General features: G+C 48.5%; 1 protein-coding gene across 2 annotated transcripts in view; it reads left to right on the top strand.

The window, feature by feature from the left end:
* Positions 1 to 11,700, top strand: part of Baz1b (bromodomain adjacent to zinc finger domain 1B) — an 85,968-nt gene extending 74,268 nt beyond the window's left edge. Inside the window, exons 14-20 of one of the 2 annotated variants that reach the window (XM_045142664.1) lie at positions 737 to 884; positions 2,655 to 2,802; positions 5,457 to 5,566; positions 8,329 to 8,474; positions 9,529 to 9,632; positions 9,769 to 10,141; positions 10,611 to 11,700. In XM_045142664.1, the coding sequence (XP_044998599.1) occupies positions 737 to 884; positions 2,655 to 2,802; positions 5,457 to 5,566; positions 8,329 to 8,474; positions 9,529 to 9,632; positions 9,769 to 10,126 (1,014 nt within the window). In that variant the 3' untranslated portion in view covers positions 10,127 to 10,141; positions 10,611 to 11,700. Of the gene's footprint in view, positions 1 to 736; positions 885 to 2,654; positions 2,803 to 5,456; positions 5,567 to 8,328; positions 8,475 to 9,528; positions 9,633 to 9,768 lie in introns of both variants that reach the window. The other variant, XM_004666266.2, reaches the window with a different exon arrangement.
* The last annotated feature ends 448 nt before the right edge of the window (positions 11,701 to 12,148 follow it).

The raw sequence follows: 12,148 nt of genomic DNA, 5'->3' as shown, positions 1-12,148 counted from the left end.
TCCCAAGTGCTGGGATTAAAGACATGTGCCACCACACCCAGCAAGTTTTTTTATTATTAATATTTAAAGAATTTTATTTGGGCTGGAGAGAAGGCTTAGCGGTTAAGGCAGTTGCCTGCAAAGCCAAAGGACCTAGGTTCTATCCCCCAGCACCCATATAAGCCAGGTGTACTAAGTGGCACATGTGTCTGGAGTTCATTTGCAGGGCTGGAGGCCCTGACATGCCTTTTCTGTATCTGTGGCTCACTGGTTAAGGAGTTTGCTTGCAAAGTCCAAGGACTCAGGTTTGATTCCCCGGTACCCATATAAGCCAGATGCACAACATTTGCAGTGACTAGAGGCCCTGATGCACCCACTCTCTCTTTTTATCCCTGCTTCTCTCTCTCAAGTTAATTAATTAAAAGTTTATTAGAGAATATGTAAAGAAACTAGATGCATGCACCACATTGCACTCGCAGCTTTTTGAGGGTACTGGGGAATTGAACCCCATGCTGTTAGGTTTTTTAAGAAAGTACTTTTTAACCACTGAGCTATCTCCCCAGCCTTGAGTTATATTTTGTTATTTTTCAACCTTTGGAGCCTTGATTTTTTTTTTTTTTTCTCCCTGTAATATAAATCAGTTTGAAAGTCTAGGAGGTAAATGTTTCAGAATTCTCTCAGATCCTCATTCATTTCTAGTCTTTGCTCTGTCTTTGGGTCATTGTCGTAACGCTGGCATGGTTTGCTCTCTGCTTAGGTTGCATCTGCCCTGGAAAAGTGGAAGGCAGCAATCCGCGAAGCTCAGACTTTTTCCCGAATGCACGTTCTACTTGGAATGCTTGATGCCTGCATCAAGTGGGACATGTCTGCAGAAAATGCTAGATGCAAAGTTTGTCGAAAGAAAGGTATATTTTGGTCAAATGTGCTAATCTGAGTACTTGGACTAGACTTTACATTCTCAAGATTTTCTTCTCTCAAGTGTGGTGGGACTCATTTTTCTTTCTCTTAAAGGTCATCAAACACTTGTCTTTAGTTTTTTTTTATTTTTAATTATTTAAAAATTATTTATTTGTTAGCAAGGGGAGAAAATTGGCATACCACGGCCTCTAGCCACTGTGAACAAACTCCAGACATATGTACCACCATGTGCATCTGGCTTATGTGGGTTCTGGGGAGTCAAACCTGGGTCCTTAGGCTTCATAGGCAAACGCCTTAACTGCTAAGCCATCTCTCCAGCCCTTGTTTTTGTTTTTGAAGCAGGGTTTCGTTCTAGCCCAGAATGACCTGGAACTCTGTCGCCCAGGTTAACCCAGGTTATCTTCAAATTCATGATGATACTCCTACCTCCTCAGCCTCCCAGTGGCTGGGATTAAAGACATGAGCCTCTGTGCTCCCTGCTGCTCAGTTGACAGTGGCCATAGCAAGAATGGCTGTGTTCCCCAGGACCCCAGGCTTTAGATTTTCTTTTGCTTGCAAGCAGAGACAGAGTTAGAGATAGACCAAGCATGCGTAAGGAAGAATGGGAGGATCAGGGCCTCTTGCTGTTGCAAATGAACTCCACATGCATGTACCACTTTGCATCTAGGTAATCGAACCTGGGCTATTAGGCTAGACAAGCCCTTTAACCATTGAGCTATCTCTCCAGCTCCAAGGCTTCAGATTTTCTTTTTTATTTTTTAAACATATTTATTTATTTATTTGAGATAAAGGTAAGGGAGGAGGTTGGCTTCAGCTTTTCTACATGAGTGAAAAAAGTTGATATAAAACTTAAATTCCTGTTATTATCTTGGCATATTAGTCATCTGTGAAATAAGATGGGTGTTTCTGCCCGGAAGGTCGCCTTTGAATATTGTGCTCAGAACGCCTTGATCTCTTTGGTACTGGGTCCTGCAGAAAGCATGTGGGAATGGGCTTCATCGCTATCAGTAACTTCTCAACAGTGGTTGCCTTATGAATTAGGTTACGGCTTAATTTCCAAAGGCAAGAAATTCTATTGTCCCTGGCCTAGTCCTCACAGATCTAATCTCTAGGTTCCCTATTTTCAGAAAATATGTACATTAAAAAAAATAAAAACTGGGCATGGCAGCATACTTTAATCCCAGCACTTGGAGGCAGAGGTAGGAGGATCACCTCAAGTTCAAGGCCAGCCTGGAACTACAGAATGAGTTCCAGGTCATCCTGAGCTAGAGTGAGACCCTACCTTGAAGAAACTGAACAAAAATCTGGGTGTGGGGCTGAAGAGATGACTTAGTGGAAGCCTAATCCTGTGAAGCCTAAGGACCCGGGTTTGATTCTCCATGTCCCACGTAAGCCAGATGCATAAGGTGTCACATGCATCTGGAGTTTGCAGTGGCTAGAGGCCCTGGTGTGGTCATTCTTACTCTCTCTGCCTCTCCCTTTCTCTCTGTTTCTAATAAATGAAAATAAACCTTAAAAACAAATCTGGGTGTGGTAGTACACATATGTAATGTCAGCATTTGGGAAGCAGAGGCAGGAAGATCGCCTCACGATCAAGGCCAGCTAGGTAACACATTGAAACCCTGTCTCCAAAGAAAAAAAAAAGAACACTGCAGTAGTGTGTTTGTTCTTCCATGGTGCCAGCCAAGGGCACAGGGCCCTTGAGCTCAGCACTGTGGCTGTGCTGCTGATAGTGTGGAACATATTTATCTCTGCAGGTGAGGATGACAAACTGATCCTGTGTGATGAGTGTAATAAAGCCTTCCACCTGTTCTGTCTGAGGCCGGCCCTCTATGAAGTACCAGATGGCGAATGGCAGTGTCCAGCTTGCCAGCCTGCTACCGCCAGGCGCAATTCCCGTGGCAGGTGAGAATTTTTTTCTTTTAAAAATAAGTGTGTGGGGGGGTGCTGGGGATGTAGCTCAGTTGCTAGTGTGCTTTCCTAGTATTTAAGCTCTGGATTTCATTTCCCAGCACTACCCAAACAGACTTGATGGCACACCAATAATCTTAGCACTTGGGAGGTGGAGACAGGAGGAGCAGAAATTCAGCCTGAGCTAGATAGTTTTAGCAAGCTTGAGATACGTGAGACTGTCTCAAAAAGAAAATGGAGAGATGGCCCAGAGCCTAATAATGACCCGGGTTCAGTTCCCCAGTACACATGTAAAGCCAGATGCACAAAATAGCACGTGCATCTAGAGTTGGTTTGCAGTGGTGGCTGGAGGCCCTGGCACCCCCATTTATATTCTCTTTCTTCCTTTCTCCCTGTGCCCTATGCAAAGGAGAGAGGGAGGGGAGGGAGGAAGGGAAGAATAAATGGAAAATTTTCGGGGCTGGGAGATGGCTCAGCAGGTAAGAGCACTCACTATGCAAGCATGAGGACCTGAGGTTGATCCCAGCACCTGTGTAGGAAGCTGTGCCTACCTGCGTGTGCCTGTAACCCCAGTGCTGAGAGGTCCCTGCCCCGCCAGTCTAACTGAAAAACACTCATTGAGAGATTGAGGCTCATGGACATAAGGCCAAAAAATAGAGGAGGCACCTGATTTTCTTCCCTGGGCCTCTGTGGGCATGGGGAGTGCACAGATGTACACACACACAAAATAAGATGATTGACATAAAGGGATAAATGATGATGTAAGGTGAATTAATTAGCTTCATTCACTCAAGCTGAATGGCTCTGAGGAGCTTTAGCTCGTTTGTTGGATACATCATCAGTAGAGCTCAGACTGCTCTGCTCTGCTTTTTTTTTTTTTTTTAAGTGTTTAGAAGGTTTCATTACACAAAGAGAAGGAAAAAGTATGAAGAACTGCCCATGAGAATGCAGGGGGGATAGGAGGCCCTGCTTTTTCTTTTAATGTTGGCATTTCTACTTGTCACTGTTAGCCATGTTTTCTGTTCTTGCTACTACTTTCTTTTCATGTAACAGTCTTGCCTCCTGCCTTTGCCTCCACACTGCCCCTCTAACTGTCTGAGCACTTCTGCAGGCAGTCACTGCTATCAGTCTTCAAGGAATCTTTCGCTTCCTTCCCTACCTGTGCCTATGCTTGCTTTTCCCTGGTGTCAACTTGGGTGTGAACTTTCTCCCTTACCCTACTTGTTAATTAGCCAGATATCTATCCACAGTCAGTTGCCTTATTAATTAATTGCCTGCTCCCCTTTCTCTCTGGCCTCGTGCTAGTTGTCCTTCCTGCCTCTCCCCAGGGCTTCTTGTTCAGCTTTCATCTCCTTCCTTAACTCATATCCATGTCCTCCTACTTCTCAGCCACTGTAGTGCTCTATGGAGGAGGCAGAGGTCTCTTCACTTTTTCAGTTTTTCCATTACCTCTAGAATAAAAGCCTAACTTTTTGGTCTTTTGAGGTAGGGTCTCACTCTGGCCCAGGCTGACCTGGAATTCACTATGGAGTCTCAGGGTGGCCTCAAACTCATGGCGATCCTCCCACTTCTGCTTTCTGAGTACTGGGATTAAAGGTGTGTGCCACCATGCCTAGCTTAAAAGCCTTTACTTTTGAGCTCTGGCACATTGGGTTTATTGAGGCCCAGGTCCTCTCTTCCTGTGTGTTTTTATTCCTCCTGCCTCTTGGGCTTGCCTCTGTCTGGGCATCCTCCCTGTCCAAACTACCCATGGCTTAGCTAAAATTGTGTGGCTTTTTTCTTTCCCCCCTTAAGTCCTTTGTATCCCTAGAGTGAGTAATGCTCCTCTGTGCCAGCCTGCTTTTCAGTCTTTGAAACAGTGCTGGTGCCTACCTCCTCCTGCCTTTACAAGACATGGCACCTTCTAGGGATTGCCAGTGTCTACAAGAAAGGTGGTGCTTTGTTCTGCTCTCAGTGTCAGCCCTGCCACGCAAGGCCCTTGGAGAGAGAAGGCTCCTAATATTTGCCTCGTTAATGTCATCATTTTCCACAGTGACATTTGAGGTTATAAAAGGCCATCCCACAGGCACTGGCCTGTCTCCATATGGGCAGAGCTGTTTGATCCAACCCCACCTTAACAGCATTGCTGGGTTAGTTCCCCTCCATCCCCTCATCCCAAGCCATGAGGCGTGCTGCTCTGAAGTGGTACTGCTTGGACCAGCTGTCTGAGCGGGGATTACCACTGCTTTGATGTGTGGTCATCTGCAAGCTGCCTCAGCTCCTGGAAGGGGGCCATCAAGGTGAAGGAACACCTGTCTGGGCTGTTTGTCCTTTCAGTTCACCCCAGAGTTGAGGGCAGCTTCTAGTAATCTGAAGTGTTTGTTACCTTATTTGGCTTTTGTGAGACAAAAATAATAGTGTTTTGTATTGTTTTGGAGAGGGAGGGAGGGTGAGGGTCACATTTTGCTCTTGATTATCTGTAGCCTTTGGGGCTGAGTAGAGGAAAGCTTGCTGTTTAAGCTTAGTGGAATTCTATCACAGCCTGGCTTGAGCATGTCTTTCCTCATCATCAACCCACAGTCTTTTGGTGCAGAGTACTGGCCTGGATCCTGTCTTAGGGGCACTTTGGGTTGGAACTGTGTTTCCTACCTGGCTTTTCCTCCCCACAGGAATTACACTGAAGAGTCTACCTCTGAAGACAGTGAAGAGGATGAGAGTGACGAGGAAGAAGAAGAGGAAGAGGAGGAGGAAGAGGACTATGAGGTGGCTGGTTTGCGGTGTAGGTATTCGGTTTGTCTGCACAGTTGCCCTCAGTCCCAGGCTGACCTAGGGAGGTTGGGCTGCAGGCGGCAGTGTTGCCCGCCTGCTGTCTTCTCTTCTGTCTGGGGACTGTGGGTGACAGTTACGGTATGGCTACAATGGCTTCACAGTGTCACATCAATGCTGTTGAGCTGTGGTTGTCTGGAGCATCATCCTGCAGACTCGCTTGCTATAAGACAGCGAAATCCAGAATCCCTGCATGCTTGTGACAAGGCTGTTGGTCTGATCCCCCCCCCCCCCAAGCATGAGACAGATGAGGTAGCTGCTGAGGCGAATTTAACCTCGTGCTGTCTCCTAGCCTTTTTTAATTTTTATTTTATTTATTTATTTTTTTGAGGCAGGAATTCACTATGTAGTTTCAGGGTGGCCTTGACCTCACAGCGATCCTCCTGCCTCTTCCCCCTTGAGTGCTGGCATTAAGGTGTATGCCACCACACCCGGCTTCATCTGTGATTTTGATAGTGTGGAAAGAACAGTGGCTTTTGGTGTCGGGGCAATGATGGCTTAGTAAGAGCACTTGCCCATGCAAGTACAGTGGCCTAAAAGGGCTTGATGACAGAGTTCAATTCCCCATTACCCACTTAAATAGCACATATGTAACGCCAGTCCTGTTGGGAGTACAGACCAGAGACTCACCAGGACTTACTGGCAGCTGGCCTGTGTGGAAAAACAGCAGTTCCAGGTTCAATGACAGATTCCATTCATCTCAAGAAAACACACGCATGAGCTAAAAGACAAAGGCACCCAACATTTGCACCCGGCCTCTGTTTGCATGCATGGGGTGCATACACACACATCCCCCAGAATACACACAAGTGGCTTTTCTGTGGCATGGGCAGAAAGATGTGGGAAGGTTCAAGTCTTCATCTTGGGTACACGTCCTAGAACTTGCTTCATCATTGATGCCTAGTGCACCCACTTGACCTGCCACGTTCACTTACATGGTGCTCCAGTGTTGTCAGTGACATGCCTAATTGCCTCTAGCCCAGACTCCTAACAGCCTCTTCTTTCTAGAACATGCTCTTTATAGGTAAGTAGTAGAAAATAGAATACAGTTAAAGATTAAAGAGTTGGTTTGGTTCCCAAAATTCTTTCAGTCATCACACCTCTGACGGGTTGCTCTTGTGAGGAGAGAACAGGTGCTTGGCATGACCATCCCCTGCCACTGCCACTGTGGAGCTGCCCACATCTTCGGGCACTGGGCTTCATACCTCTTCTGACCTTCACCTTCATATCCCACACTCCAAAGAGCTCACAGTGAGCCCACTCCCCTCCCTGTAGGGCTCCGTCTAGTGTTGTTAGAGATAAATGTTTCCCAGACTGCATCCCTATATCCCCAAGACTGACTTACAACTCACTATTTAGTCTAAGCCAACCTGGAACCCACAGTCCTCCTGTCTTGCCTCTGCCTCCCTAGTGCTAGGATTATAGGCTGTATACATTCCAGTCTGTTTTGTCTCTTAGAGGCCAGCCATTCATCTTATATTACAAGGAGACACCACTGCCTTCATGACCTGGGTGTGCATTGTCTAAGAACAGGCTCTAAATGGAGCTGTGTGTTGATTCTATTCTTTGCAAGCCAGTGATTGCTTTCTACTTACACTGTGGAGGGAATTTTTCTTTCTTCGGGCACCTGGGCTATTGTCTGCCTAGGAATCTAAGAAAGTATTTGGTACTTCAAACCTTTGATGTTAGTCTTTCAGGCCACCAAGTCTGGGTCCCTGATATAACTCCAGGCCTAGGACCTGAGCCTCAACTTCTTGCCCTTCCTAGCCTACTCTGGAGCTAGAGGCCTTAAAATAGCCATTGAAGAGTTAGCATGGTCCAGAAATAGAATGGACAGCATCGGTCATTGGTTCTCTGCATCACTGCCTCTCTAAACTCATTCTCTGCCCAAATGTCATCTCCTCCCTCCAGAGTATTAGCAAGGAAGGGCTGTGGAAAATGGTTTAATGGAGAAGCCTTGAGCTGATCTTGCAGAGCATGCTCCCTAGGGCATCTTGAGGAATGTTGATTTGCTGGGCACTGAGCACCTGTTGCCAACCAAAGACACAAACAGTCTTGGTACCTTCATGTTTATTCTCATTGGGGATGCTAAGCTGGGTTGGGTTCTAATGGAAATGGCCTCATCCATTGTCTTGTGATTTTCAGGAAAAGATTGTTTGGTGAGTGTAGGGTCACTGGGATTATGAGGCACAGTTTTTCCATCAGATGCCCTCTCACACAGAAGTAACTACATACATTCCTTCTGGCTAACCCAGGCTGAGGAAGAGACACATACCTATGAGCAAACACGTTTCCTCCCAGCTGGGCATGGTGGCATGTGCCGTTAATTCCAGCACCCGGCAGGCAGAGGTAGGAGAACTACCATGAGTTTAAGGCCACCCTGAGACTAAATAGTGAATTCCACGTTGGCCTGGACTAGAGCGAGGCACTACCTCAAAAAAACAACCACATTTCCTCCTGAGCCAGTTTACAGTTGGCTCCTGCAAAGGCCTCTTGGGGGCTATAAGTGACCAGGGTGGGGATAGGACAGAAGTGCTAGGAACCTGGGCTTCAACCGGTCTTGGCATTCCTCACCTTCTCTCTTAAGACTTCCCCACAGAAGTGCACTAACTAAAGGAAGCCACTGCTCCTGCCTGGCAAGTCTCCTCGGGTCTTCCCCTCCACTGACACCCCACATACTCCTTGACTTTGCTCTGAGCCCATGTTTTCTTTCAGTGAGACCTCGGAAGACCATCCGGGGCAAGCAAAGTGGCATCTCCCCTGCTGGGAGGCTAGGCCGACCGCCCGGCAAGAAGCCACATCCGGCCAGGAGATCACAGTCAAAGGCCCCACCTGTGGATGATGCTGAGGTTGATGAGCTGGTAAGAATTATCCTCCCCCTAGCCTTTCTGTTTCTCCTTCCCCACCCCAGTATGAGGAATTCACAGGGCAACAGGTGGGAGCTAGCCCTCTCCCTCCCTTCCCGCTCTTCCTGGCCTGGGGGCTGAAGAAGCAGCAGGCTGTGCAGGAGCAGCTATGCCTGGCATCTGTGCCTAGCTTGCAGACGTCTCCCTAGTTAGCAGGCAGCCTGCAGCTTGTTAGGGATTTTAAAATAGTATCCATGTGTCTCTGGTGGGCCTGGAGGGGTGGGCCTCCCTATGAGAATGCCAACAATGCCGGAGCCTCACTAACGGCTGGGTCTTTTGCCCACAGTTGCTCCTCAGCCAATGTAATTTTAGTAGTTTTGTTTTAGGGCTCACTTGAGCTTTGAACAGAAAAAGGCTCTTGGAAATTTGCTTGGTGTTTTGTTGTTGTTGTTGTTCTTGTTGCAGATCACATTGTTGCTGAGGGCGTAAAACAAGCTGTTGGGGAGATCAAAGGGTGTCAGAGTTCCCAGGCCCACACGTACCCTGGCTGTATCCTGGAAGCCCCACTCCTTTCCTTAACCACCTCCCCTGCCTGCTTCCAGTGGAAGAGCTGAGAAAGGGGGTTGGACCTCTTGCTTTTCTTCTCGGACAACCCCCTCCCCCTAAACACACACACAAACACACACCCACACACACACAAAGTTGTTACTTGGGGTCCAGCAGCCCACCCAACTTTTTGTAGTTGCTTGTTTATACCCGTCCACAGCATCGCCATATCTGAAGTCCATCTGCATTTGGAGCTAGAGTCCTGCTGGACTGTCCAGCCTCTCTAGCAGTTTTGTTTATATGATAACTGCTGCTTGCCTATGATGCTTTGATACCCTTCACCAGGGCCAAAGCATATGGTCAGGTAGAAGATGCCCCTCCTGGGCTGAGAGCAGAGCTTGACTTGAGTGTCAAGTGACTGGCACTATTTTCTTTTTGGTTTTAACAGGTTCTTTTCCACCCCATCTGCTCCTCTCCTCTGGTAGTTCAGTTATAACTGACTTTCAGCCCTCTCTGGCACTAGGTACTTCAGACCAAGCGCAGCTCCCGGAGGCAGAGCCTGGAGCTACAGAAATGTGAAGAGATTCTCCATAAGCTCGTGAAGTACCGCTTCAGCTGGCCATTCAGGTGAGCACCTGCCCGTGGGCCTGCAGGAAGGCAGGGGAAGGGCGGAAGCAAGCACGCCTCTGTCCTCGCGTGGTTGACAGGCAGCCAGGCACTCTGGGGCTGCTTGCAGATTTCCCAGTGCGGTTCTTCTCCATAGGGAGCCTGTGACCAGAGATGAGGCCGAGGACTACTACGACGTGATCACCCACCCCATGGACTTTCAGACCATGCAGAACAAATGCTCGTGTGGGAGCTACCGCTCCGTGCAGGAGTTTCTCACTGACATGAAGCAGGTGTTTACCAACGCCGAGCTCTACAACTGCCGCGGCAGCCACGTGCTCAGCTGCATGGCGAAGACAGAGCAGTGTCTGCTGGTTCTGCTGCATAAGCACCTTCCAGCCCACCCCTACGTCCGCAGGAAACGCAGGAAGTTTCCTGATCGCCTCACTGATGATGATGGGGACAGTGATCCAGAGCCCGTTGGACAGCCCAGGGGACGAAGACAGAAGAAATAGAGAAGCAGGGCCCTGGTGAGGGAGCTGAGGTGGGGGAACGATAGGAGACCAGACCATTAGGGAGGGTGGGGCATCAAGAAAAGATGAAGAGCTTGAAGGGGAAGCGACCGACTGTAGGCATACAGAAACACATGTCACCCCAGGCTTAAGCTGTTGGAGAAAGCTCCCCACCCCGGGCCTTAATCAAGCAGAATTCTTGGGGTCCTGATCCTAAGCTGCTGATCCTTACTCAGAAGGACTAGTGGGAGATGCAGGCTGTACCCTGTGTCCTGAGAGTTTGAGGAAGTGCCCAGTCCTCCTCTCCCCTTAGCTCCTCCCACCTCAGCTCCTAGGCAGTGCCAAGTTCTGGTCTCCAAGAAGGTGCTGTACCCCACAGCAGGATGGAGAGTCAGGCCACTCTGGGAGCGGTGCAGATCTGTTTTGAATCTATATTTATACACAGTCCTATTTCTCTAAGCCCACACTCTGTCTCGTCCTCCCTCAGGTGGCGGTATCCATGAGTGCCATACAGAGTTCTGTATTCACCAGCGTCATGGGACAGTGTGAGCCTTGGGTTGATCTTGAGCAGAGTAGAGACATTGCCTGGAGCCATTCCTGAGTGCCCTTTCCCTTTGTGACAGCCCTCTACCCACTCCCACCACCTCACCTCCTCAAAAACAGTAAACTAAGGCACTTCCCATAGACTGGAGTCCTGCTTATGATCATGCATAAGGCCTTGGCTTTGATGGGTCTGGCCAGAGGGGTGTTGGAGCCCAGCCCACCCACAACCCAGACAAGCTCTCTTATAGGGAGCAGAAGAAGAGCAGGAAGAAGTTAAATGTTTAATTTTTTTAAATTGACTTTTCTAGTTATTAAAATTGCTTGTTTCAGCAGTGATATTGTATAAAAACATCTTGTAAGATATATGTCATCTTGCTTTGGCACATGTACAGTACAGTTTATATGATACGTGTTTGCTTTCTCCCTTGCTGTCCTTGAGAGACTGGCTTGGGAGCACGTCAAGGGCAGGTGGTGGGATCTGGGGTTGGGGACCCTCTGCCAGCCTGTCCACAGCTGCTCCTCCAAGTCCACCCTGACCCAGACATGGAGTTCCTGGGCCTCCGTGGTCAGTGTCAGTGCCGGGAGGAGGCAGGGTGGGCCACGCAGCCCTTTGTAGCCAGCCTGGCCTCAGTGTTGTATTTAGGCAAAAGTTTGTAGTCTGCCATCCCTTTTATGACAGATTTTGATAAAAGTACAAGACAGGGTTGAATTTTCTTTTCTAACAACTTTGAATTTGGAGAATGTGAGCTCTCAGCTCTTAAGCACTCATTTAAAGAAAAAGAAACCCACCACAGCACCGGAAGTGCCGCGGCTTCCAGGTGTGGTCCAGTGGCTTGGAGTAAGCACTGACATTCAGCGACATGGTCCCAGCCACCGCCCCGTCCCCCGCTGCTTCTCCTGATCGGTGTTAGAGTGAGAATCCCATGTTCCCACGGCAGTGACATCTCAATCATTGATGGCTTTTTAAATTGTGTTAAAGGAGGAAGGGCCCCATGAAAGGGTGGACTTGTAATAAATTTGGAACTTCAAATAAACATTATGTAATTGTGTTTATAAAGAAGAAAGCACTCTGCTGGTGGATCCTTTGTGCTCCAGGCTGTGGTGGGCAGAGCCTCCCTGAGCGCAGCAGCTCCTGGAAACACTTGGCTCTGGAGTTTCACTACAGCCGAAGCCTGAGACAGCACAGCACGGGCCCAAGAAATGAGGGGGAAGTCCCGCTCGTGGGACTGTGCATTGTCTGTCAGTGTGAGGGAGACATGTAACCCAGGCTGGCTTGAACTCACTGTATGTAGCAGGAAAGCTTGAGTTTCTGACACTCCTATGTTCACCTGCCAAGTGCCTGGATTGCAGGCCTGTACCACTGTGCCCAGCTTGTGTGGTAGAACCCAGGACAGGCAAGCACTCTAGTGGCTGAGGTGCATCTCCAGCTCTGAAAACATTCTTTTCTAGGGAGTGTCAAAGGGGTCCAGTATAGCGGGTATT

Source organism: Jaculus jaculus, chromosome 2, assembly GCF_020740685.1.
Source record: "Jaculus jaculus isolate mJacJac1 chromosome 2, mJacJac1.mat.Y.cur, whole genome shotgun sequence".
In the NCBI taxonomy this organism is placed as follows: Eukaryota; Metazoa; Chordata; class Mammalia; order Rodentia; family Dipodidae; genus Jaculus; species Jaculus jaculus.
Note: the sequence above shows the minus strand (reverse complement) of the source record. Positions and strands in the feature narration are given on the sequence as shown.